At 34.7% G+C, this 27,758-nt stretch overlaps 1 protein-coding gene across 3 annotated transcripts; it reads right to left on the bottom strand.

Moving 5' to 3' along the window:
• Positions 1-412: 412 nt before the first annotated feature.
• LOC124359750 (heparanase-like) lies at positions 413-23,154 on the bottom strand. 3 transcript variants are annotated; one of them, XM_046812754.1, is made up of 9 exons: positions 23,097-23,154; positions 18,616-18,858; positions 17,267-17,418; positions 16,645-16,815; positions 13,943-14,189; positions 12,721-12,842; positions 3,526-3,707; positions 2,001-2,242; positions 413-770 (listed from the first exon to the last, which is right to left on the bottom strand). In XM_046812754.1, the coding sequence occupies exons 2-9, from the start codon at positions 18,843-18,845 to the stop codon at positions 602-604; spliced, it is 1,515 nt and encodes a 504-aa protein (XP_046668710.1). In that variant the 5' UTR covers positions 18,846-18,858; positions 23,097-23,154; the 3' UTR covers positions 413-601. The 3 variants fall into 3 exon arrangements, with proteins under 3 accessions (XP_046668710.1, XP_046668708.1, XP_046668709.1); XM_046812752.1 differs by having other exon boundaries at positions 22,902-23,136; XM_046812753.1 differs by lacking the exon at positions 23,097-23,154 and adding an exon at positions 22,698-22,882.
• Positions 23,155-27,758: the final 4,604 nt, after the last annotated feature.

The following is a 27,758-nucleotide window of genomic DNA, read 5'->3' as shown; positions in this document are numbered from 1 at the left end:
TGCATGCTGAAACTAAATTTGGGTAGAATGCTTTACTGACAATGACAAAACAGAAGGGTTTGTCAACTTTTAACTGTTTGAGGTGTGAAGGCAATTATTTGATGGGAAAAAAATAAAAAATGTATTCTTAGTTAGAAACAATGTATTGACCTTAACATGAAAAGTGTAGAAAACTATGAGATGTGTAAAATTAAACACAATATACACTTTTTCTTTAAATCACAATTCTATATGATTACCAATTCTTTTTTTTTTTTGTATAAACTGGTATGTTACAGTTACTCCCTTCTGACCAAACAGGAAACTCGTAGGAGGTTCCAGGGTAGTGTCAAGCCAGGTTATAGTTTTCACCAAATCTCAATAATAATATCTATGATTTTTTAAGCTATGGAAATTTACAACATAAAAACACTCCATATTGAAACATTTATATTTACAGATAAAAATATAACATTAGGTGTATCACAATTTACATTTTGTCAATAACTAAACTTTAAAATCTATAACTTCTATAAAAAGAATGTAAATGTAACGATAATCATGTATAAAGTAACAAACAAAATCACACAATATAAAAAGTGTAAAATAATAACCTAAACTATTAAGAATCTTCAATTTGACAGACATATGGTTGTAAGTAGCCTAGATGAAGGAAGAAGATGGAGTGTCCAGCAATTTTAATTGGCTGGAAGATGTCTACAGTGACAGATTGGAGGGATGGTGGAGAGTCACTGGGCAGTCTGAGTGGAATCCCGTTGAGGATAACTTCTCTATAACACAACATAATTATCTAGTTTACAAGTTGTCTAGATGTAGGAGGACAATTGAGTAAACTCCTTTCATTAGCTATTTATTCATGGCCATGACCTTTCTTGAATCTCTTCAGATGAACATGACTCTAGATTTCTGGATTCAAGTCTGCGACAGCATCTGATTTCAGACGCTGCACTAAGATGAAGGTGAGCTGGAGTTAAACTCAACATTCACATTAATTGTATGTGTGTACCTGTCTAAAATTGGAAGAATAGTAATTTGAAATAAAGTAAGAGAATACTGCTAATTACATATTAAATGCTTTTATACAGGTATTGTTATTTTTCAGTACATCCACTTCTGAATTTATAAATACTAGGAGTAGGCTTGTACCAGGTGTCGCAAAGTTAAGCAATCCGTGTCTGACACATCTACAGTTTGAGCATGGATGAGCACTTCTGATTTGAATAAATTATATTCACGGTGCCAAGTTGAATTTGACATGTAACCCTGATAAAAAAAAATATACATAGGTCTGAGAAGATTATGGTAAAATGCCTCTACTTGCAGCCCCTTGTACTCTACCTCCAGTATAAGGAGTAGAGTGAAAAAATCCCAACATGTGGCTGTACCTTTATATTCAATAGTCAAATATTGTTGCTAAATCCTTCTGCTTACGTCAAACCTTCTCGTTATAAAGGCGAACAGGGTAGACGGCATACATACACACAAACACAGACAAGAATTTTGGAACTGGCCTGAAATGTAATTTTTATGATGAAGGATTTGAATGACAATTATAAAACTCCACCAATAAGTATTATAAAAATAACAAACACTACATTTCGAAACCCGAAATCTGATTTTTTCCCCTCATTTTTGTTGTATCAGTAAAAAAACCTACTACGGCTGATAACAAACAAATTATACGAAATATTCTGACACAACAAAATCAGGAACTAAGACAAAATTATGTCAACTGGAAGTATACACAATTAGAACCAAGAAACAAATACAAATAAAATAATTAAATAATAATAATTAAATCTGACACCTAGAAAAAGATGTAAAGTCAGAGCAGTCTGCATTGTTCTCAGACAACATTCCTTTTTGTGTACTTTTTTTTTAAATTGTAATCAAACTCCTACAAGTAGGAATAAATTTATTTAAATATTATAAAACTTAACTACAATACAATGAATGTTGCCCACTTGATACAATTGAAGTTGAAAGAATTTAGAACTTACTGAGACAGCAAATCTGGTGCTGTCAACTGAAACAGTTGAACTGTGGCAGCTGCAGATTCGCTTGATGTTTCAACCATCAGCTGTTCCGGAGCGTTGCTGAGGTTCACTCCGAACATGACGACTGAGCCATTGTGGGAACAATGAGCGTAAAGACGCAGAGTCTCTCGTACCTCACCCTTCGCTTCGATAGACAACACAGTGGGAGCAACCAACTTCTTGTATACATACGACACCCACCAATCCTACTGGACCATTGGTTTTCATCAGTTAAAGAAAAGCTGGAAATGAATCATTCTTCCATACATTCATATCTTAATTATTATCACAACATTATAACTCAACTTACAGTATACCAAAGCTTATTTCTCCTCACACGTGAATAATAAGGTTTGCTAAAAAAGTTTCAATTGATATATTAAATAACACTTTACAACCACTACTAACTTAGAGTTTGCAAACTCAGAAGTCAAAACGTGACACATTAATAGAATGCCATCTAGCAAGAACACTGGACATCAATAAATTTCACCAAATTACGTACATGACTTTTACATGAACAAAAATAAAATTTTCCATTGTGTTATTTTTCTGATATTGGTAATCTTATTTTGCTGGATAAAATATATTTCACTACATTTTATCTATTAGAATAGAGGGCATCACATCTCCTATTAGGTCTCCATAGGATTGGTGGTGCATGTAAAGACTTTTCACTTTTGGAATAAAAAATATATTATCAAAACACATGAAAATTTATTTCTTAAAAATATAAGTAATTAAAAAATAATTTATAGTTTCCTTACCAGATGAATAATGTTTATCAAGTTTAGTCTATGTAGTTATCTTTTATCTATGTAGTTATAGTATTATTTTATTCTACACAATTGTTTGTAAATTACAAAAGTGAATATAAAACTAATAAATTATATTAATAATGGATCTGACATTATTTATTGTAATCAGCAAACTATGTGTATTTCACTGGAATATGTCTAGGCTAATGGCCTACACTAATAGGCCTAAATAAATATATTCCTTTAGATCTGTTTCTCAAAGTTAGCAGTTAATAAAAGATTTACGCTAAGAAAATAAATAAACTTTTTAGAAAATAACTGTTTTGGGTCATTTCTAAGACTTTATCATTATGTTTAGGGTTAAAGAAAAGAGTAAAAACAAACATTAAATAATGTTTTTTAGTCATGGTAATGTTAAGAGCCCTTTTAATACTAAAAATACAGAAAGCTTTATACATAAACATCAAGTTTAGAACAGGTGTCAAATAAATAATAATAATATAAATGAAAATCAATACAATGTAATAGAAATAAATTGTCTTTAGTTCCTTGTAAGTTTTTATTAGTTGTTGCGGCTATTTGCATGTTCAAGGAATTCACTCATTGAGTGTAAATTGATTTCTTCACAAGCCAGGAATATAATTTTTTAGTTTTTTTTTCCAATTGTAAAAATGGTTGTTACCGTAGCTTTGTATATGCTGATTTAAATGATGTCAGAGAAAAGCTGTTACCGGATTTGGCCGAAGCGTGGTTCGGTCGATTAGGGCATAGTGACCAGCGTAGAGAGACTGGCGAACTACAAGGGCTACCCCTTCCCTTGCAGCCAGCCCAAGTTTGTCAAGCAACAAGAAGCTTGAGGCAAACCGGTTTGATAATCCTGGTACTCCACCTCCACAGACAGAGCCACTCTCTGCTGCAAAACACAATAAAATGTTATTTAACAAATTCTATTTTGAAGTAAAAAATCAGTTATACTGCTATTATTAAAAAGAGTAATAACTTTTTTCAAAAGCCTTTGTTTTGAGTTAAAAATCTAAAAATTTAAAAGCACACATATAACTTTTACAGACCACCATTACGCTAAATTAAAGATTGAACTCTTACAAAAATGTACTACTAACAGATGAACATAAAGGGTCATATACAACAACTGAACAGAGTACAGTATGTGCCAAAATAATCACTACTGGAACTACATCAGCTGTGTCAACTTTTGATTGTTGCCACATTTTTCTGTTTATTACTTCTTTCTTATTTAATGTTAATTTTTAATGACAGGTGCTACCTACTGCAGAGAATGCTTTGATCGTGGAGCATTATTATCACTCACATGGAATTGGACATGTTTGTTACATGCTGAATTACATTTTCACAAAAATCTGCCTAATTGATTACGCTGTAATTGATAGCGTTGTTAAAAAACAAAAAACAAGTAGTTTCGACACAGTGGAAGGTCTGCTCTGGTCACCCAACTATTGGTTACATAAATGAAAATTATGAAATAGTAGTAGTATAATAGGATTTTGGACATTTGCTTTTGTTATATGTTACAAAAGGTATAACACAATGTTTCGAGAATTGGAATCTGTCCTCTTCGTCAGGTGGGAGAGGTATAAGTATTTACAAAAAACCAGAAAGAAGAAAAGAAGAGAAAGAAAAGGGTTCAAACATACTCAAAAGCTGCTTGGAGTCTACTCCAGGATTGTCACTGCAGAGAATGTAAGTCCTGAGCACAATTCACGAGTACGAGAAACACAATCACACCAGCATGGATAAAAGTGGGATATTAACACAAAAATCGATGTTGTTTCTTTGGCACTGTGTCGTCTAAAACAATGGGACAGGAAGGCGATGGTCAGGAGGAGGAAGGGGTAAAGGCAAGCCACTTCCGGCCCAATGTTTTGTTCCTAGACCTTAGTGTCATGGTGTGTGTACGAATTTTGTTGGTTGAAGTTTCTCTAATTGGTATAATCAGAAATCAGAAATCAGAAATTCTTTATTGATAATCTTTAAGATTACAAGTAGCGTCAATTAACAAAAAGTTTACATAGTTATAAAATATAAAAGTTCATGTTTGTCTCTGTCAAGTTGTCAGTCTCCATAAGTAAAATTCCTCCACCACTGTGTAGATGGTTCTTTGCAAGAGCCAGTTCTTTATTGCAGTCTTCATGTTAATGTGATTGTTTCCTATTTTCTTAATTTCTTCTGGCAAGAGCATTAAAAAGTTTTTTTCCCAGCATAGGTTGGTTTTTTCTCAAATACAGCTGTTCTGTGAAGAGGTAGTGGAAAGTCTTGACCATGTCTTGTGTTATGTTCATGAAGATTACTATTTCGAGGGAAAGTCTTTTAATAAGCAGTACAATATCGTTTCCAGAATATATAGAGAAGTCACTGTCAGTATATTCAATTCTTTAAAAGTAGCTCTGCAGCTTTCTCTAGGTCCTAGCTTCCCCATTAACCGGATTGCTTTCTTCTGAATTTTGAGGACTTTTAGTAGGTTAAATTGAGTTGTGCCCCCCCATGCTGCTATCCCATACCTGAGATGACTTTCAAATAGGGCATAGTACGCTATTTTGGTAGATTCAAGAGTGCTTGTTGCATGGGTCCTTCGCAAAGCATAGAGTGATGAATTTAGCTTCAGGCATAAGTTGTCAATGTGATTTGTCCATGTCAATGTATTATTTAGTGTTATTCCCTAAATAATTCATGTCCTCTGTTTCTTGAATACCAGGGATTTCGGACACATAGTTTTTATTAGTTCCTAGAGTGAGTTGTTTAGTTTTCAAGCTGTTTAAGACCAGATCATTGTATTTGCAATATTGTTGGGCCATATTGAATGAGATGTAGGAGTTTATTTCTAGCTGTTCAACATCCTTCTGGGCTGAGAGTAGTACGGTATCGTCTGCGTACATGATGGAATTTGTGTAGTTTTCCAAGAAATTGGCAGGTCATTGGTGAATAAAAATATATAACACTGGTCCTAAGACGGAGCCTTGGGGAACCCCTCGAGTCATAGGTAGTTTTTTCAGATTTAACAGTACAGGTCTCTCCCATTCTTCTCTGTTTAACCTCTACAACTTGGTATCTTTCGTTCAAATAACTCTCAAACCATTTTAAGGCTGACTGTTGGACGCCAAGAGTTTGTAGTTTGGCTAGGATGAGCTTATGGCCAAGACAGTCGAAAGCTTTGCTCAAGTCTAAAAAGATACTAGTGATGGTGTTGCCCTCTTCCAGGTTGTCTGTAATATATTCAACAAGGTCTATTATTGCAGTTGATGTAGATCTTTCTTTTCTGAAGCCATGTTGATTATTGGATAGGAGGTTATTGTCTTGTAGGTGAGTGAGTAGTCTAGAAAGAGTGATCTTCTCTTATTATTTTTGATACAGTTGGTAGTAGTGAAATGGGACGGTAGTTTTGTTGCTTCATCTTTGTTTCCTTGTTTATATTTTAGGGTATACTTTGGCCTGTTTTAAGTTTTTTGGAAATTATGCTCTGTATAAAGGATATGTTAGTGATGTGAAGGATTGGTTTTCAGAAGTTCAGCTTCGCAAAATTTTATGATTTTTGATGAAATCTCGTCCAAACCCGAGGAGGTTTTACTTTTCAATGAACGGATTGTTTGTTTAATTTCTTTGGCTGTGGTTGGGGTCATTTCTGTCATTGTGGTATCTATATTGTAGCATGGACTATACAGTAAGTTGTCATTCGATATTTGGTGTTGCTTTAGCGTGTTTTCTGCTATATTTACAAAGAAGGTGTTAAGGTGGGTCAGCGATTTTCTTTGGGTCCGTTTCTTTTATTCCGTCGATTGATAAATGATTCAAGTCAAGTCTGATGTTGATTGGTTCTTAGCAGCTCTTTCTCTATTTATGAGTTCCCAGACTGCTTTTGTTTTGTTATTAGCGTGATATATGTGGGTCTGCATTAGCTTAGCTTCCTTCCTAAGTCGCCTGAGTTTCAGATCATAGGCCTTCTTCTTCTGGTTTGCCTCAGATTTATCTTCAGTTCTTCCTGTGACATTAAACTTATTCCTGCGCATTGATAAATTCCTTTCGTAATCTTAAGGTTTCTTCATCATAGACTGTGTTCTTTCTAGAGTGGCTTTGTTTCTTGGTCTTGAGTGGGCAGGCAAGATCTAATGCCCTTGTAAAGGTATTAAGGAAGTTATCGTAAGCGTCATCAATGTTGTTCGAATTGCGTCACATTCTCCCAGGTTTCTGTTGCTAGGATAGATTTTAGGTAATTTAGGTTCTCACGCATGTGTTTTGTATGTTGAGAATGTTATATTTTCAAATATTTTAGGAAGGTCAGCTGTGCAATATTGGCCAGTATGATCTGATAAGCCAGTGTTACAGATTTCGACATTTAGTTTACTGGGTGGGAGGTCAGTGCATATAAAAGTCAATAGAGGAGTTAGAGGTGGCTGTGACTCTCGTTGGTGGCAGGGCAAGTCTCTTTAGGTCATGTGAAGCCAGCAGTTCATCTAGTGCACCTTGTTCTCGGTTTCTGGTAAGGTTATCTATGTTGATGTCTCCAGTGATTATGATGTAAGAGTTGTGTGTCTTTTGACTTCAGTTTAAGGTGTCGTCTATCACTTGGAGTGCAGTCTCAAGATTTGCATTCGGTGGTCTGTAATAGCCTAATATATGTATGTCCTTTTTATTACTTTACTAATTTTTATTTTAGTTCCAGTTACCTCACATACCATTTCTATACTGTATTTTTTCCAGGTTGAGAGTGGTGTGGTTTTGTTGGCTAACTTCTTGTGTCTATATATAGCAACTCCCTCCCTTGATATGCTCTGTTTCTGCCATATGCACACACAAAGTCATAGTTACTGAGCCTCACATGATTGATGACATGCTGTTTTAGTCCGTGCTCAGTTAGGACCACTATGTCAGCAGGTTTAGTATGTAGTTGGTGTTCCAGTCTTTCGATTTTATTGCTTACTCTGTCTATGTTCTGATGAAAAACTATGAGCTTCTCTGTTTTTGTGTTACTTAGACAGGTGCGTCGTGAGGTTGGCTTGTTTCTAAAAAATTGCTGGATGTGCTAGAGAAATTCGTAGAAGCTTAAGGCAGATTCCATTGTTAGTGCATGACAGATCACCACTATTACAAGCATACCCATAATGTTTTTTTCATATGCTCCTTATAAGAAGGCAATGTATTTTATGAAGAAGTCATCATAGGTTTCATTGCTTCTTTTTGATACTGAATTAAGTGGAGGAGAATTGCTCAAATTCATCTTTCCATAAGGCTTTCCATTCACTTGGAGCTTCAGTGAATTTGCTTTATCTGCAGCTTTGGCCACTTGAAGGGAGACACTAAACCATGTTTACCTTTTTACCTCTGGTTTTCCGGGGTGTATGTACTTTTTGTTTACTGGTTCCTGAGGTCGGGGGTAGGTTGCAATCTGTCAAAGTGGTTTGCAGGTTTTGTTTGCAGGTTTGGCTTGTTCCTGAAGTCGGGGGTAGGTTGCAATCTGTCAAAGTGGTTTGCAGTTTTTGTTTGCAGGTTTGGCTGGTTCCTGAAGTCGGGGGTAGGTTGCAATCTGTCAAAGTGGTTTGCAGTTTTTGTTTGCAGGTTTGGCTGTTTCCTGACTTGTTATGCCTTTGCAGTTTGCTGCTGCATCCTGTCAAAGTATTAGTCAGTGTTTCCTTGCAGGTTTGGCTGTCTCCTGAGGTCGGGGATGAGCTGTATTCTGTCAATGTATCTGTCAGTTTTTCTTTGCAGGTTTGGCTGTCTCCTGAAGTCAGGGATGAGCTGTGTTCTACTATCAGTTTTTTGTTGGCAGGTTTGACTGTCTCCTTGAGGTTTAGGGTGTTAATAGCTGTCTCCAACCGGTCAAGTTTTGTTTTGATGTCAGACATTTCCTAATAGCAGGAAAGTGGGACTGTCAATTACTCCAGTAGTTTGTGTTGCGGAATTTTGAAAAGTCTTGGTTTTAGTGTCTTGATTTTTTATTTTATTTTTCAGTGCAGAAATCAGTTTTTTCAAGCTCTGTTATTTTCTTAACATAACCATCAATTAAATGACTTAGTTTGAGGTCATGTTCCTCGTAGATGCTTTGCGCTTCTAGGTGAAGGTTTTTCTCTCTTTAGTCAGTTGAGCTTGAATGTCTGCATTCAGCTTGTAACAGGTTTTCTACTTTATCTAGGTGTTTCTTATCTTCATTCTCAAGTTCCTCAAATTTTTCCTCCATAATACTTAGTTTTGTCCTTAGATTGAATATTTCTTCTTCTTTTAAGAGCTCATTTTCCTCTACTAACGCAGACCCTATTTTTGCAAGCCATTTCCAGTTTGTCTTCTTGACTGCTTGAGTTATCTAGTAAATTAAGACTATTTTTCAGATCTTCAATGGTGTGTCTGAGCTATTTAGGGAAAGTGAGTCAGTCAATTCTTGGGTCAATAGGTGTGAATGTTTGTCTGCCAAAACAGTTTGTGCATCGCCATATTCCAATTTTTTGAGTTGACCACTTTTTGAGGTCCTTTTCTATGATATTCTGACATCCTGCATGATACCATTTTTTTACAGAGACCAGTACATTTTATGCCGGAAAATCTGACTCCAATACCACAATTACCACATGGATACTTTGTGGGCATTGTATTCTGTGAAATGAAATGAGTTAGTGAAATTAAGTAATGGTAAAAATAATTAATGTAAGTATGAGGAACTGTAGCAGAACATAAAAATATTCACGGTTTAAATTAGTGGCAGTGCAATGAATAGCAAGCAGATGTCTAAGGTCAGTTACCAGCAGACGCAGTGTCAGCAGCTGAGGTTAGTGCTCCCGGCTGCCTGACACACTTGCTCTGCTGTCTGTTTGTCCGCCACCTGGCTGATTGTAGTGTTGGAAGTTGATGTGTTAACAGCAATGAGTTGGCTGTGACGTCACACTTGGTGGTTATCAGTTGTCAATGTTAAAAAGTAATCAATTCTTCATGTAATAGAAATATATTAATTCTGAAAAACTAAGATCCTTTTCTTGTATTAAGAAACCATAATGTTTCAAGTGTCAAGATTAGTAGTTATGAAGTTGATATGTGTAGCTTCAAATATGAGTATTTTCTGATTAATTTACTTTGTTTTATGAATTTTTTAATGGCTAAAATGACTCACAGTAATTTTCTGGTAAGTTTATAGTCCGTAGGAAGTATTTATGTAGTCACTATTTCCCACTTAAAAACTAAACTTATTACTGGATCACTTTCACACTGCAAGACTAGTCAGGTAGCCATCTTGATTGTGTTTTTCCTAAGATCCTTGATTGTGTAATGTGTTTTGGTTTCCTAGTTACAGTACATCTTTTGTTAATATTGGTACCCAAAGTGGTCTAATCTCAACCGAAGATTGACATAGCGGTTTGTCTGCTAATTTTATGTATGAAGCCTCCATAAGTTTTGTTAAAAAAACATTCTCCTGGCAGTGTATTATGTTGGTTTCATCCAATTTCATTTGACGATTTTCAGACCAGCAATTTTAGACTTTTCTTTCCACTAGTCCTTTTTTCTTATTTTCTTTATTTCTCACATTTAGTGATCTTTTTTTCTTGCCTATGTATTCCCTATTACAAAAACATATTATACTGTAAACACAGTTATTTGAGTCCTGTGTGCCGTTTCATGGTTTTTACGATACTTTTGTCTAGTGTTTTGTGTTCTAAAAGCAGTTCTAACATTACATTTTCTGCCTATTCTTCTAATTTTTTCACATAATCCCAGCACATAAGGGGGGAGGGAGGTAAAAGTACATTTTAAAAAATCCTTTATTTTACTAAGTACAAAAAAACGTCCTGGCAATGTTGTAGAAAGGCCAGAGCTTAATAAGTGTGTAACCATTTGAAGGAGACAAAGTATTATTTTCTAACATAATCACCATACAGATTTAGGTACTAAGCTTCTGTTTAGTCCCCTGAGGCTTTTTACCTTTCATGAAGTAATGTTTTATGAACACATGAAATTGTTCTTTGTCTATTTTTGAAAAATAACTTTCAATAATCACTTTACAAGACTTCCTTGATTGTAATGAATGTCAAACACAAAGACATAGACTGAAACTTGGTGTGTGTTTTTCCAAAAGATGCTACCAACTGAACATAACTTCAATACACACTAGTACTGTTATCTCTTGGACTTTACATGGACTTAGCAAACGATCCTTGTAAATCTTTATACATACAAATCTTGTGTTACAATGTTCATTTACACTAATCTCCGAAACCGCTTGACCGATTTCAATGAGATTTTGTATACGAGGGGGTACCCAAAAGTAACCAGAATTGTATTGCTGGCAGCCGGCAGCGTGTAGTACACATTCCTGCCGCTAGGCGTGTGTCGCGCAACCCATTGCGAGCTCAGTGACCCCAGTTCCGTTGTCCTAGTGCATTCTGTTCGTTCGTAGTGACTGTTTTCGCTAACCCTGTTTTGTTCTTGTTTCGTTTTTTGTCATGGCAAGTTTAAGTGAACAACGTGCAGCTGTGAAATTTTGTTTTTTACTTGGTAAAAATGCTGCAGAAACTATTTTAATGTTGAATACAGCTTACAAAGATGATGCTATGGGGAAAACTCAGGTCTACGAGTGGTTCGCTCGATTTAAAAATGGCGACATGTCGATTGAAGACAAACCTCGTTCTGGACGTCCATAAACCTCTCGAACGGACGAAGATGTTGAGAAAATTCGTGAACTTGTGCTCACCGACCATCGACAGACAATTGAGGAACTATCAGAGAGTAGTGGGTTAACTTGGAGCTCGGTTCAGCGAATTTTAACAAGAGATTTAGGACTGAAAAGGGTTGCTGCCAAATTTGTTCCTCGACTTCTGACTGACCATCAAAAGGCACATCGAGTTGAAACTTGCCGCCTTCTGAAAGAACATCTCGAAAATGATCCCGATTTTCTGGAAAAGGTAATTACTGGTGATGAGTCATGGTGCTATGGTTATGACCCAGAAACGAAGCAACAGTCAAGCCAATGGAAGTCGCCATCTTCACCTCGTCCAAAAAAATGTCAGCAAGTAAAATCAAACATCAAAACCATGTTGATTTGCTTTTTTTATGCTAAAGGCATTGTTCATTCTGAGTTTTTTCCTCCAGGTCAGACTGTCAACCAAACATTTTATTTGAAGATTTTAAGAAGATTGCGCAACAGTGTTCGCCAGTTAGGCAGTTTTTAGCCAAAAACAGCATGGTTCCGTTGCCCCACGCACCTTACTCGCCTGACCTCGCTCCATGCGACTTTTTTTTTATTTCCACACATGAAAAGAGCCTTGAAAGGTCAACGATTTGACAGCGTTGAAGAGGTTAAGAAAAAAACGAAGCTCGAGCTTGCAGCCATTTCTAAAGATGACTACAAAAAATGTTTTGATCAATGGAAATACCGTTGGCACAAGTGTGTAGTTGTAATGGAGATTATTTTGAAGGAGATAAGGTCGTATTGTAAAAAATTTGATAATATATAATTTTTATAAAATAATTCCGGTTTTTTTTGGGTACCCCCTCGTATATGTATTGTTTGGTCCAACTGAAAAGATAGGATAGTTTGTATCTCGATTAACCCTTTGAGTGCCATGGGCCAATGTAATCGGCCTGCCGGGTATGTTTGAAAAGTGCCAAAGGCCAATTAGATTGGATTTTGAATATTTATTATTCTGTTACTAATTTTTGTCATATGCCATGGTACTAAATCTCAAATTAAGCTACAGAAATGAACATCAAAATGCATGTATCCACAGTTTGTTATTACATAGTATTTGTTGTTGTATTACACCTGATATCTAACTAATTGTTACTTTTGTAATTATTATATTGTATATAAACTTTACACCTCCTCATCCCATCTGGGATAATTCCTGCATCTAAACAGTAATTCACTAAAAATAGAAGGCACAACATTAAATTCTTTATAGCACAAATAGACTTACTGATCCAAAGAAGCCTCCAAGACTTGACAGCTTCCTTTATCAGATCAATAGCCTCTTTCAGAGTATCAAAGACACCTGGAGAAAGGACATCTGACAATGATGCATTCCTATGCAAGTAGTAGCTGTAAAAGAATTTTTACTTGTTAATCAAATGCAACTAATATGGTATTTTTTGTATGGTTTATTTATAAAATATAGAAACTTAGTGTTACTGATTTTTTCAACACTAAACAATAGCAAAAATCCAGAAAAAACCTGTTTCCCATTATGCTTGGGTTAAAAAAATTCTATTTTCACTTGTTTTTACAAGCAAAATTATTAATAAAACAACAAATGTATAATCTGGTGCAGGAACTTTTCATCGTCTCAAACAAAACTCAAAAAATTGTTATTGAAAACATAAGGCCAATGGGACAAGGACCCAACAGTGTCTTCTTAAAATTGTGGTATTATCCCCTATTCTGTGTGATAACTCTTGATAGAAAGGTTCTAGAAATTTGAAATTGTACATAGCTACTGTTGGTTCAAGGATAAGCCCTACTAATTTTGGGGTTAAATGTCCAAAGACAATCCATCTGTCTGTCAGTCCGTCCCCATTTGTGCGTTAACTCTTGTATAAACATCACAGAAAATTTTAATCAGTCTATCCATTCTTCGTGATTCTGTAAAGAACCTTACTGATTTTCGAGTTAAAAGGTAATAGAGCAGTCCACCTGCCTATCTGTGCGATAATTATTTACATATAATAAGTATGTTTGTAATCCATAGGTCAACCAAATAAATGACTACATTAATGTTATCGATAAACTCTGTATACTCTTCATAAAGTTAAGATTTATATGAGTGTATCTGAGAATATATCTTATTTTTCTGTATTCTTGATTTCTTTCTAAATAATACCAATTATAAATAAGCTCTCCAAATCAAATTTAATACATTTTGAAAACATTTCTACTGATGATAATAAGTGCAGTAAAGTGTAAATAAGTTTTTAAACAATAAGGGCAATCTCAATGATAAGATTAAAAAACTATTTTCTTATGTTTTCACAATAAATTTGTATCAAGTGTTAAAGCTGAAAAAAATTAAGCTGATATCAAGTTGAAGTGGAATTGTTTAAACACTGTCTTGTACTGAAATATTCTTCAAGAGTTTTGCCACATACGAACAATGTCTACCTCAAGACAATATAATATACTATAAATGCTTAACTGAAACTCACTGATGCCAAGCAACAGCATCCACTGGCTGACTTACACTGCCAGATTTCATAAATTTGTGAAGGAACTTCTCAGCTGGCATTGTGACTTCTTGTAAGGAAGAGTGAGGGGAAGTGACATCCGGCCCAACTACCAGAGCCTTTTGATACTTGGGGTAAGAGTTGAGCAGATTTCGCAGAGTTATAAAGTCTTTCGCTAACTGGAATGGTGACACTGTCTCATTAAAATTGTGTTGGAAAGCATTTGGTTCTGAAATAAAAATAATAAATTTAATTCACAGCAATCAAAAAGATAATGAGCCTAAACAACTGTGAGAGGAAATAATTTGTCTTATAGCTCACTTCAGAAGCACTGACAAGATCAGAGAAAACTTCCAAACATTGATAAGCTATATTGGTTCTCACGTTCATCTGTTTGAAACTTAATGCAATTAATTAGTTATTTTTGTAAGGAACCATTATACATTTTCTAAAAGAAAACTCAAACGCAATGTTTGTACACAAAAATTATCCTTAATCCCTCTTTTTGAGTTGGATTGACTAGCAAGCTCTTTCAATCCCAATGTCTATGTGTATACAGACAACAATGGTGCAGTGCACTGGTTGTCACAGGATAACTGAGTTAAGCATTGCCGAGTGTGCTTGAATGGGTGACCACTGAGTGTTTCTGTCTTTGCCTGCCTACCCAGTTAATGGTAGTTTGGAAGTCCTCTGAATTGGTATGTTGACTCTTTCGTGTTCCTTAGTGTTTTGATTATCGTGTGAAGAACCTCACAGACAAGATGCTCAACAGGAAGCTCAACGACTGGCCATCACATAGATCTTTTTACTCACTGCAAAAGTATATACATCATGAAAACAACTAAAACTATTATGATTTTATATAAATATTGTTATACATTATGACGCCATCACAACTATTGATGTTTTGTGAATACGAATAAGGTATTAGGAAAAGAAGCAGCGAGATTACTTCTAGATAATGCACCCCCATTCATCCCACTGAAAACCTGTTAGAAAGAGAAGATGGACGATTTCGAGCAATGTTTTTGCTACCATATGTAATGAGTTTGTTGCAGATGATGGACCAGTTGGTTATCGAAACAATACAGTGTCATTACACGAGACAATTGATTAGAAAACTGTTGATGGAAAATGAGGATGAAGGCATTTGTGGCTCATCACAAAAGAATATTAACTTAAAAGATTGCTCATATATAGTGGCGGAGACATAGAATATGTTGAGGAGGGCTTGGAATAAATTGAAAGGAATTTCAACTAAGGAGGAGTTACAGAAAGAGAAGTAAGTAAAACAGTGATACCCAGCAGGGATCACTTCTGGCTGGTTTATACCTTCCAGTTGAACCCACCACTGGGCACATCAAAAACCGATGTGACACTTAAATCTGGGCAACCTCATGGATGTCCAGGAGCGGTACATCACTAACCGCAAATGTCAAGATTATGGGGTTCATGGGCAATTCGATAGGTCTAGTCTACTGTGGGAGATATCTGTTGGAGTTGGTGGGGTTTGTTCCCTAACCTCAGAGGTTATTGCTAGCCTCAACAAGGGTATGCCACTCCCTGCCTACTTTGACTGGAGAGGCTGGTTCAGACCTGGCCTCCCCTTCTTCCAGGGAGACATGACTTTGAGATGAAGTGTCCTAATTCTTCCTCATGGATCTCAATAGGAGGCGGCCCCTACTCCCTAACCTTACCCATCCTGAATATTCTGTCACTCCAGAAGCAGCGCAAAGGTTCTTACAGGACTAAGTGCAATTTATAAGCTTCTTGTCCAAAGAGAGAAAAAAAGGTAAAACAGTGGCAAAAAGAAGAGGAAGAAGAGGAAGAGAGAAGGAAAATGACGAAGTTGTCAATGATGATGAACTCATCCAAAGTGCTGTGACAGTAGAAAGTGATGATCTAGAACCGGAACATGAGGGCTTCAGTACCGAACCAGACAAGAGGCCGACTGCGAGTGACGAATTTGCAGGCCTAAACACCGCGCCAATGGATGGAGTGGCAACCAGAGTTTGACCACCTACAACTGCTCAAAGTCAATTGAATGGGAGACTTGGCGGCAGGAAATCAATTTAAGGCACCAAAACAGCTGATTCTGCCTGGTATGTTTAAAATATAATGTATTTACTGTGATTTATAATTGTCTGCAATGTTACGCAATACAAACATTGTAATTGATATTGATTTTTAATAATAAATACTGTAAATGTTAGCTATTGTTTTGTTTACGTTTTTTTTCCTAAAAACGGCCTTTCCCGAGAAAAATCCTACTATCTAGATTTGTTATTATTTGGATTGGGTACGGTCCCAATTAATTTGGATAATTGGGAGTTATACTGTACTCCCAACCCACCTCTTGTCGTAATCAATCTGTTCTGTGTTACGTAGTTTGCTTTTTTAGCATTTCTTCCGCATTTCACTGTATTTAGAGGATTTTTCGTAACTGTTTTGACTCATATTTAACAAACCCCCAAGAAAACGTAAACAATAAAAACACAATAATGAAGGTACATCTCCAGAAAGTTTAAGCACTATAACAAGTTATTATTAGTCATAAATACTGTATTTAAATACAAGATTCTTCTAGTTTTAAAAGACTAAACAAAAAAAAAACTCTAAGCCACTTGGTACGACTGTATTAAAATACAACCAATTACTTAATTACTTCAGCAAATAATCCTCACCATTTCCAAGTTGCCAATCAACTTTGTAACCCTTGCTTGCAGAAAAGTCTAGCAGACTTTTAGCATTAGAGGAATCCCAACGACTACCATTCCTCAGCAGTACATTTAAGTCAAACAGTACTCTGAACCCAGATAGTTCTGCAAATCTGTAAATTTCAGTCCACTTCTTGTCTGTAAAAAGAAAAATAAACATAAAAAGCTAAATATAAAGGATATTTTTTCCTGCAGTGCAACTAGCTAGACAGCATTACATGTTTCTTTATACATGCTCACTTTAAATAACTACTAATATAAAATATTATAACTGTTTTTATTAATGTCCGGAAACCGGGATGCTTGCAGTCTAGGCATAAAAGTTGATGTTTAATTGTTGGACGTTTGCAGTTTTGTGTAGTTTTACATCTTAAAATATAGACATTGGCAGTAAAGGTGTTGAGTTCAGAAAAATATTAGATTTAATTACACTCTTCAATTGCAAACTTCTTGGCCTCTAGCATCTACAACCAGAGTTGGCAATTTTTGGTTCTAAAACTTGAATGCAATCAGGCTTTAAGATTTCAATTATTTAGGTATTTCTAAATAAACTGTGAGAATTTACACTAGAGATGAGCAAATGTATCACCTGACATATTGAATGTATCTTGTAGGTTTGAATTAGGTCTTGATCTTGATACTGAATTGTTTTGTTTGAAGACAAGACGATCAGCATCAGTACCTCCAATCCGTAAGTAACCAGGGGATAAATATGAAGTCAATCGAATCAGTTCAGAATTACTGAAAACAAAAAAATGAATGAGTCAGATTCTCGAAGGGATCATTGATAGCCCAGACACCAGAGAAATCAACAATAAACTAATCAATGAAATGGTGGTTATAAAATATTGATATGTTGTACTGGCTGAGAATTATAAGTGTAAGTTTTTTCATTATAATTTAAAAGAAATACAAGCACAGCTTTCAAGCATCATCCATCACCATTTATCTAGTACAGATATCAGCTCCTAGTAATCTAGTAATGTTAGGCTTAGCTCCATTTCAACTACTGCTTAGTGCAACATCTGAGATCTGACATTGTCACTGATTTCACTTTTGGGGTAGGGAATCCTTAACCGTCTGAAGAGAGTCATAAAAAGTTGGTAACGATGTTGTTTAAATCAAACTCTTTACATTGTTCTAACATCAAAAGCACCTAGCCTACAAATCAGTTCTGTCTGGTTTACGCACAGGTTGATTCAGTGTAATCAAGATTAAAATTGTATTGTCTCGTCTGGTGCTCAATTGAATACACTACAATGTTTCAGACATGATCCCAAAGCACCACTGAGTGACTGAGTTTTCTACACATAATAAAGTTATGATAGGAATAGTTGATTCAATGCGAATTGTGAGTTTTGGAAGTGAAATGAATTTAAATTCAGCATTCGCAATCAATCAATCCCCCCCACCATAGCTATGTTATGTCCAGACAGACATGGTAAACACAATGTTTTCTTTTATTGTTTTCCAAAAAAAAGGCAAATAAGATTATAAGATAAAGCTAGAAGAATAACGCTCTGCTATTTCTCTAACTCCAAATTCTTCAAGTTCTTTTTGTTATAAAAATCAATGCATTAACAATAAAAAAAATAAGATGTAACGTTTCTATTGAAACAATCACAAATAATTTAAAATGTTTATATGGAATTAACACTATTATGTAAGGTTCAGACTAGTATAATCTTTCAGCTGAATGGTGAACTTCAACAGGGCATTCAGTTCTAGGAATAGCTTAATTAAGGGGGGGGGGGCTAGAGATGAGGGCAGATAGAACACCCCTCCAAGGCCTCAAAAATTAAATAATATTCTTATGACAGCAATCTAACTTATTTGAAATAATGAATGTTTATTGTAGGGCTTGTAACTATTTGCATGAAGAAAATTATTATCAATACACTCAAAATGTTTAAAAAAAACCATTAACAATCTACATACCTTAAAGAGGGTTTGGATAAACCGTGCCTTATTTGATGAGAGTCAATTGAAAAACTTAAAAACAGTTTGTTTGTTTTATAGAGCGATCCAGAAGTATTCAATACATATGTTTGCACTCTTGAATGGTAATAATAGTTTAAATGGTAGTTTCCTCTTTTTATAGTTGTAATAATACTATGTGTGATGGATAGAGTTATTATAATAAGAACTGGAAAGTAAAATTTTTCCATTGTGTGACTGAATCTGAAAAAGAAAAATTACATGATAAACAACTTTTTAAATTAACATATAATTAAAATAAATTATATTTAATATTATAATTATAATCTTTACGTAACATGAAATCTTGTACACAGGCAGTAAAGGTTTACCAATATTTACCAAATATTGAAAAGTTATAAAAGAAATATATTTTCAGCCCAAGCCATTGATTTTCATATATCACCAAGCCAGGACAGGATGGAGTTTGATTGGGAGAACAGTATACTGTATTTAAACATAAAACATTGTATTTGTACCATCTCATAGGCCAACTTGTTGGATTCAAACTGAGGTTACGATCTCACATTACTCATTGATGTTTTTTTTGCACTTTTATTGAACCCTGAGATAAGAGTAAAAGAGAGTTTAGGATACTACTTTATTTGCATTATTGGACTCTAAACTGACTATAAATTTCTTAACATACATTAACACTAAAGTGAAATAATATAAAATAATGACACAGTTGCTAAATTGGAACAATTGAGAAGAAAAACAAGTTGGGTAAAAGGATCACACTACTGTATATCTGGAAATTTATTACAAGTTTATATTAGCCTACGCTGACAGATATTTAATTTAACATACCTATTTCCAACCAAAATTTTTGAACTGGTGTAATTTAAGTAAAATTAATCAACTGTATCCTTTAAGAATATTAACTGGAGCATAGGAGTCCTCCTTAGTCACAAGATTTTGTTGCTTTTTAAATTAACATCAAAGTATAACCTAATCTCAATTGAATTAGCATAGCTTTCTGATGTATTCACCAATCTGTCTAAAAGACACTGTAAGCATACAAACAATAAATCAACCAGAACTCTAAAATCCATTTAATATGTTAATTTACAACCAGATCATTTACATGTGCTTGGAGCAAGCAGCAACAACAATCAAATCATTGATATTTCTGATTGTAAACTGTTGAACAAAACAAGTCCAAAATGTTGAACCAAATTACACTGGAGCTTTTGTAGGTATTTCAAATTAGGCTAGTACAGGTCAGTTATGTTTATACACAGTATCTAAAAAAGTCATAATTTAATGATTATTTTAAAACCACCTAATGTGTGTTTATTAAATGTAACAAAGTAGTGTAAAATGTACTTACTTCTAACTATTATAGATGGACTGTTAAAGCTATTATAATAAACTTAACTTGTCTGACAATTTGTAACACAAATAACACAAAATCGTCTTGTACTTGCAGCCATCAATTAAATAATGTTACTTTGTTTGAATTTTTATTTATTACATTAAAGGTGGTAATAATTAATTGCAAATAATTACAATAAGAATGGTTTTGTATTTAATTAATAGTTTAGGTATTTCTAATAAATAATTTGGTTTGCTAATTTGATTGTCATGGTGACCACTTAGTACACTGCTGCCTTTAATAATTAAATGATCTAACATGAATTAAATGGGTAGACTTTAATAAGCGGTCTCCACTCGTTATTCAGTTGTTTTATGAAATGGTTTGATTGTTTTTATCTGAAGGAATAATTCAATATTACAATTTATTTAACTTAGCATGTGATTTCTACTTAAACAGTAATTTTAATGTTAACAATAAACAACAAGGAGTAACTAATATTTTGAGACTTTGAAAGTGGCGGTGAACATGAGGAAAATATGTGAGATATTTCTCACAAGTGAGAGATTTGTTTAAGCGGCTTCATCACGTGGGTTTGGCTCCTGGTAACCCGTGGAGAGAATTCTTTCCTCCATTTCACATAAGTGGTTACTCACTGATATCAAGCTGGGCAAGTTATAAGTATTGTAATGTTTCTTTGATATCTAAGTCCAGGCCATAGTTAGTTTTGTAATATTATTGTTAAATTTATGGTTTTAAAATTGTAATGTACAATTCCTTCTTGTTGCAGTAATTTATTACAACTCTTATTGTGTACGATTTTTACACACCGAAGTTGGATAATATGTCAAATTGTTCGGTAATAGCAATGGAATAACGGGTGTAGGCCACTCATTAAAGTCTCCCCAACTAAATTAATATAACAATATGTTACTGGAAATATTTGCTATAAGTTGACAAAGGGTAGACTTTAATAAGCGGCCTACACTCTTTATTCTGTTATTTTTATTGAATGGTTTGATTGTTTTTATCCGAATGAATAATTTGATATTACAATTTATTTAACAAAACATATGTTCCTACTTATTAGTTACAGTCATTTGTCATATAAACAATAACCAGCAAGAAGTAACTAATCTGTTGAGAATTTGAAAATGATGAAATTATGTGATCAATTTCTAGATAAATATGCGTTTGGTTACTGCCTTCACAAAAGCGGTTCCTCACTGCTATCCGCGCAATCTATACGTATTTCTGATGTGTGGGTCTAGGCCATAATTGGTTTTGTTATTTTATAATGTTACTGTTAAATTTATGTTATTAAAAATTGTAATATATTATTCTTGTTGTAAATGTATTATAATTCTTGTTTCGTACGATTAATATATAATAACGAATTCGGATAATATATCAAATTGTGCAATAATAACAACCGGGTAATTCTAAGCAATATATGGGTCAACCTCGTTTTTTTCTCATATTACAATATAATGTTCCAATAGTCAATTAGAAAAGGAAATGACTAGAATTTCTTGCCGGAAAGCAGTTATAGAGAGCAGGCAACTCATATTACAATATAATGTTCCAATAGTCAATTAGAAAAGGAAATGACTAGAATTTCTTGCTGGAAAGCAGTTATAGGGAGCAGGCAACCGCGAGAATTACCTATTAGTGATCAGGGGCACTGACGTGATCTGGGCTTCAAATTTGGAACTACTCGATTTAATTTTTTTTCTAAAAGAGCAAGCAACGTGAAGCGCTGCGCAGCGGGCAAGCATCGTGCGTGATCTTTGTCTATACTGAATTGATTCAGGCCAAAGGAATGACACAGATTCCTTTACCAGATTTTTACGGAGATTTTGTATTGGGCGGATTATATTGGTTTACTTTGCTTTCCAGCATGTAATTATGTGTTTAAAATTGTTTTACATACATTACCTACATTATATTGTAATATGTAATAACAATTTATCAGAAATGTTTAATAAAAAAAGGATCACGCACGATGCCTGCCCGCTGCGCAGCGCTTCGCGCTGCTTGCTCTTTTAGAAAGAAAATTAACTCGAGTAGTTCCAAATTTGAAGCCCAGATCACGTCAGTGCCCCTGATCACTAATAGGTAACTCTAAGCAATATATGACCGTCTGGCGGTTGCCTGCTCCCTATAACTGCTTTCCGGCAAGAAATTCTAGTCATTTCCTTTTCTAATTGACTATTGGAACATCATATTGTAATATGAGAAAAATCGAGGTTGACCCATATATTGCTTAGAATTACCAACAACCGAATAACGAGTGTAGGCCACTTAGTAAAGTCTCCCCATTGACAAATGACATGTATCCTCCTAGGAGATTATACTGTAGGCTATAGTATGTCCTAGTTTCAGAATATGACCTTAGAATAATTAAATATTGAAAAAAGTATGAAAAAAGTAACTACAACTCGATTTGAATACACTTTAATATACAGTCTCATTGTTTATTCATAACTAGAACCATCAGAACCGTTACTATTAGTCTTAACCCTAAGGACCACAGGTGACAATGATCACTGTGATTTTGTTGGTGTGTGTTATGTCCACCAAGTCCACAAACTGCCTGTATGTGATAATAATCCTAGGCCTATCAAGGCAATTCTACCCATATTTTAGGATTTAAAAACCTGAAAACAACAATGGCTTTAAATGTATCAAATAGATAAAACTGACTGATCTTAGTGAAACTTACTATAGACTATGTGAGAAGGAATATTAGGGTTAAGCTATGTGGTAAACACAACAAAGGAAATAATCAATTCATCTTCAGATAATTAAGTTTGCAAACTCTCCCTATTTTATAATCTAAAACAACTAAATGGATAAAAATCTATAAAGACAAAAATAGTTGTATTTATTAGGTGAATCATTAACTCTCCGATTAATAGCACCTTACCTTTCAAAATTACAAACAAAATATAAACAATAAGATAATTATAGTTAGTTAGTAAAATTAAAGATTTAAAATACACTCATTGAGTAAGCTGACATAATACATAAAATAATATGTAAATAAATAAGAGTTCTAATTTACGAAAATAAAGTATTCATAAACTAAACCTAAAAAATACAGTGTTTTAATAAACTGAACTGGTATTCTTAAAATTCTTTTATTGTTATGAGATCTTAGCTGGTTTCGGTTTTGTTGTTTACATTACAAGCAAAACAGCTGATTTGTTTACACCAGCGTTGCATTTTACAGACAACTGGACGACACAGAAGGACGTTTTTAAAGATACCAACGCTGCTTATGAAACTTCCCGTATTGCATATAATTTTTTTATATTAGAATATGTAAGACAACTCCTACTTGCCCTAAGCAGATATATGTACGGTTTTTGAGACCACTGATCACAAACTATGACGTTTTAAAAGTAGTATGCAAGATGTTGCAACTATAGTGTTGGCGACGCCCTGACATCAAAAATTGTCTGTTAGATCTAGCGGGAATTAATGATAAAATAATCAAATATATCCTCAAAGTAATCGAAACTCATGAAGGCTTTTAATATATCGAAATAAACTATCGTCAAAATAACTAGCAGTTACCAGCGGCCTAACACGCTATTTCGTAGACTATGTCGGTGTATGAGCTTTTTAGGTTCGAGTGAATTATATATATTTTAGACACCAATGTTGAGTTTGCCTTGTTGCCATATGTATCTATAAAAAAAACAAATAAGATAGGTTTTGTAACAATCTTTAAATTCATAGTAAATGTCAAATAGTATCTTCATCTTTAATATACAATATTTACTAAAATGTACAGTTAAAAGTATATTTTTAATAAAACTTACTTTTTTTATTCCGATATTTTCTTACTCTATGTTCAACAGCGGTTGCAGAGAAGATTGAAAATAAGTGTCGGGAAATTCAAGCTTACTCTATGATCTCAAGAATATAAATAAAAAAATAGTCGATAAATTATTTAAACATGTTGTGTTGTCATCATAAATTAATGTACACAAGATCAGTTGATTAGATTTAACAGACCCTTTCAATCTATACTATCGTATAAAAATATTTGTTTTCCATTTGCCTGAATTTTTCGTGAACTTTTTCGATACTGTAATAGTTATTCTGCTATTCGGGGCGGAGATGAATCCTACAACGTAGAGATCTTTATAATCAGTACAGCCTGACCGATATTCTCTTGGCTTAACGGGGTCAGTGGATCTAAAAATTTAATTTTTTCCCAAAATTGGTTTATCTTACAAATTTATAGTTTAGAATCTCCTGTTTCCAACGATATATAACAATTGAACCTAATTTAACTGTAAAGTTACAAAAAGTTCAATTTTAGGAGAGTATGTCAGCTGTTTTCCAGCTACAACTCGAGCAAAACCGTCCTCAAATGCCACAGATGTCGCGCTGCTTATTATATCATAATATAGTGCTATGTTTTTGTGGGTGTACTATTCCTCTTTGTCGTGTTGGCTAACCTGACCAAACCTGGTCTGCTTCTACCAGCTGACTGACAGCTCTAAAAGTAAAAAACAAAAAAGCGTCCGAACGAAAAGTTTTTAGGTAAAGGGCGCTTGACAGATGCTGCGGTGCTCAAGATCCAAAATTATTATGGACTAGCCATCAGGAGGAACTGCTTAAAAACAGTTGATGATATGTATAATGCTGTGTGGGGAGAATATTACCATATAAAATCTTCAAATGAAAGATCCACAGCATGGTCTGTGTCCTGATGATGATGAGACGTGGTGTAAGTACCGCAAGGCAGAGAAAATGAAGGAAACTTACGACCATACCAAACACTTCCACTTGCCACCTGACATCATGTCTTTTACTAAACCAATATTTGAAGACTTGTCAGACAAGAGTTTACTGGCTAGATGTTTGAGGGGAAAGACTCAAAATACAAATGAGCCCTTCAACAATATTATGTGGAGCTACATCCCAAAAAGAGTTTTTGTGCGGCTAGGGATACTAAAACTAGGAGTAAACTTGGCAGTGTGTAGTTTTAATGATGGAGGAGTTGGGATCTGCAAAATATTGACGGGCAGTGGCCTAAAACCAGGGAATCGTCTGATTGGGACCATGGAAACACTGGACAGACAGCGCATCCGGAAGGCTGAGAAGGCGGAGGATGAGCTGGAAAAGAAAATAAAGCAAGGCAAAAATTTACACAAAAGGAAGTTAGAAGACAAATTTTAAGAGGAAGAGGGGGATGAACCATCATATGCACCAGGAAAATACTAATGTAAATATTTACCTTTCTATGTAATAAAATGTGTTTTTCTTTCATATTTTTGTGATTTTCCGAAAGTTATATTTTTTAACACTAATGTTCCTTTTTCTCAATAACCAATGATGGTACGACCTTGAAATTTGTTTTGCTTATAGATATAACTTAGATACATCACTGGAATTAAAAATTGATCTTAATTAATTGACAAAAAAAATGTTTTTTTAATTAGTTTAATTGTTTTTTTAAACTAAATGCTTTATTTTATTAAATTATAAACAAATCAGGACATGCCCAAATTTTAGTTAAAAACATTCCAAATATGTTAGAAGGTCTGATCTTTCAAGTAAAATAAACAGAAGATAACTGTCTTTAGTAGTTTTCTTGAAAAAGGAACATAAGTTAACAAGTACCGGGATAGGATGCACTGACCCCCTTAAATGGTGTAACTAACCCGACATTGTTTGATGCATATGGATATCACTATTATTTTGGAACATTGTTACCTTATTTATATAATAATTTATGTTTAAAGTGAAATTAATACTTACAAAGAGATACGATGATTATGTATTAAGAATTCGATAGGGAATTCTTAAGATGTAATTGGCAGTCCGTTATGCATCTGTCCAACTCTTGATAGGTCCTAGAAATTTACGTACATAGATACATAAGTTTGTCTTGGTATAAGGAAGACCCATATTGATATGGGGTTGAAAGGTTAAAAGGCATTCCATCCATCTGTCTGTCCGTCTACCCGTCCGTCTGTAACTTTTGATAGAAAAGTCCTAGAGACTTGAAACTTGGTATATGGGGCCCTCTTGGCCCATATAAAAACCCTGTTGATTTTTGAACCAAAATGGCAGTTCAAAATCTTTCACGCTAGCGTGTCTGTCTGTTCGTCTATTCTATAACTCTCTCGTTACATCTTGCCTCTTTCGATTCTCGGGAGATTCTTGAAGATTAATTCCCCAAGCCTCCACATATTGAGATACCCCTGAAACTGGAAAATTCCAAACGCCAACAGCTGTTATAGGCCATCTAAGATCGAGTAGCATTTGGCATAGCTATTTATGCCAAATACTTTGAGCCTAAGGGCTTGTAGAAACCAAGAAACTCCTTTAAGCTGGGAATTTCCACATACCTGAAAACTATAGATAGAAAGATTCTAGAGAAAGAAAGTTTCCAAGAACACAGAATTTACTATAACAGTAAGGTCTGATAGGCCCAGTGGTTTCAATAGGCCGAGAGCTGCTAGAGCTGGTGACTTCTAGAGACTGAAAGCTTTGATACCCGGAAAACTAAATGACAAATATTTCTAGAAGTATAATGTAAACATATATAGGGATTCTTACTCAGATACAGATATCATAGCTCTCAGAGACTAAGTTCCCTAGATTTAAAATGGTAATCATTTTGTCATAAGCTTTAGAAGTTAGATTATCCAAGATATGGTATATGGTACATTCAGGACTAGAATCGTTCAGGTACCAGGTTATTCAATAACCAAAACTCCTGGTCCCTTATGAACTACGATAACATTATGTGACTGAAGGCCAAAAATATTGTTTTCATTAGCTATTACGTGGCTTTTAATGTACTTATGTATCTCTCAGCGTCTGGGAGTTCTCAGGCACTTCCAGCCTCTAGCAGTTGGACCTCTATGATATTTAAGCCTACGAGAAATACTGGCCATTGATTATCCATGACCTCTAGGAGCATCCATATCTTTAGAATCTTTCTACCGACACTCATGGTGTACGGACCCGGCATCTAGAAACTTTCGGTTAAACAAAATCAGACCCTGGTAATCCAAGGCCTCCTAGAGGCTCGAGGCCTTTGCCAGATTGACTATTGCGTTGTCATTGGTGAATATTCGTTTCTTAAAATGCCTATTCTGGTTAAAATATAGAGGTGTCTAGGGATGTTATACAGAAAACTGTCACAATCCTTATTATTGTGTAGAAGCAACATTCGTTCGTAAGCTTCCCGCGTCTATAGTTTTATCGCTCGGCGGAGCTTGGCTAGTTTTGCGCAATACTGTAGACTTCTGCATTGAATACTGTTATTCATTGCCTGGATTTCCACTAGTAAAAAACCATACTATCCCAAAAATTCTCTGCCATGATTGTTCATTGTGACAGGCATCACACTGATGTCCAGACCCAAAAATGAATAATCCTTTCGGATGGGAAGTTTATTCTCATCCAACGCATAGCCCTTATCTTACCCAAAGAAATATCATATATTTCGTAAAATCGCTTTGGTGGGAAGCACTTCAACCTATCCCTATCCTCTATCCCCTTTATTAGTGGCCTTATGGGCCACTGGAACGAACGAACGACGATGAACACAAACATCTTACCATATATATATTCTCTTTTTGTTAGAAAAACAAAGAGTAACATATATTCTTTCATCTGGTGTATCTTCAGTATAAATGATATATGCACTATGTGTAGCTTAAAAAGACATGTAACACGGCTACGCAGCTAGCGATCGTGGCCCTAGAGCTGAAATACGAAAATATAGATTCTAAGAAGAGTACTGCACGAT

The sequence above is a fragment of the Homalodisca vitripennis genome, chromosome 4, assembly GCF_021130785.1.
Source record: "Homalodisca vitripennis isolate AUS2020 chromosome 4, UT_GWSS_2.1, whole genome shotgun sequence".
Classification (NCBI taxonomy): Eukaryota; Metazoa; Arthropoda; class Insecta; order Hemiptera; family Cicadellidae; genus Homalodisca; species Homalodisca vitripennis.
Note: the sequence above shows the minus strand (reverse complement) of the source record. Positions and strands in the feature narration are given on the sequence as shown.

Bases quoted from the DNA above. Each gene is read 5' to 3' on its own strand.
- LOC124359750 (XM_046812754.1), bottom strand. From the start codon at position 18,845: ATGGAAAAATTTTACTTTCCAGTTCTTATTATAATAACTCTATCCATC. The intron at 17,419-18,615 runs GTATGTAGATTG...TTTTGTTTTCAG, and splicing joins TTATCCAAACCCTCTTTAAG to TAATTCTGAACTGATTCGAT. The intron at 16,816-17,266 runs GTGATACATTTG...TTCTTTTTACAG, and splicing joins AGATACATTCAATATGTCAG to ACAAGAAGTGGACTGAAATT.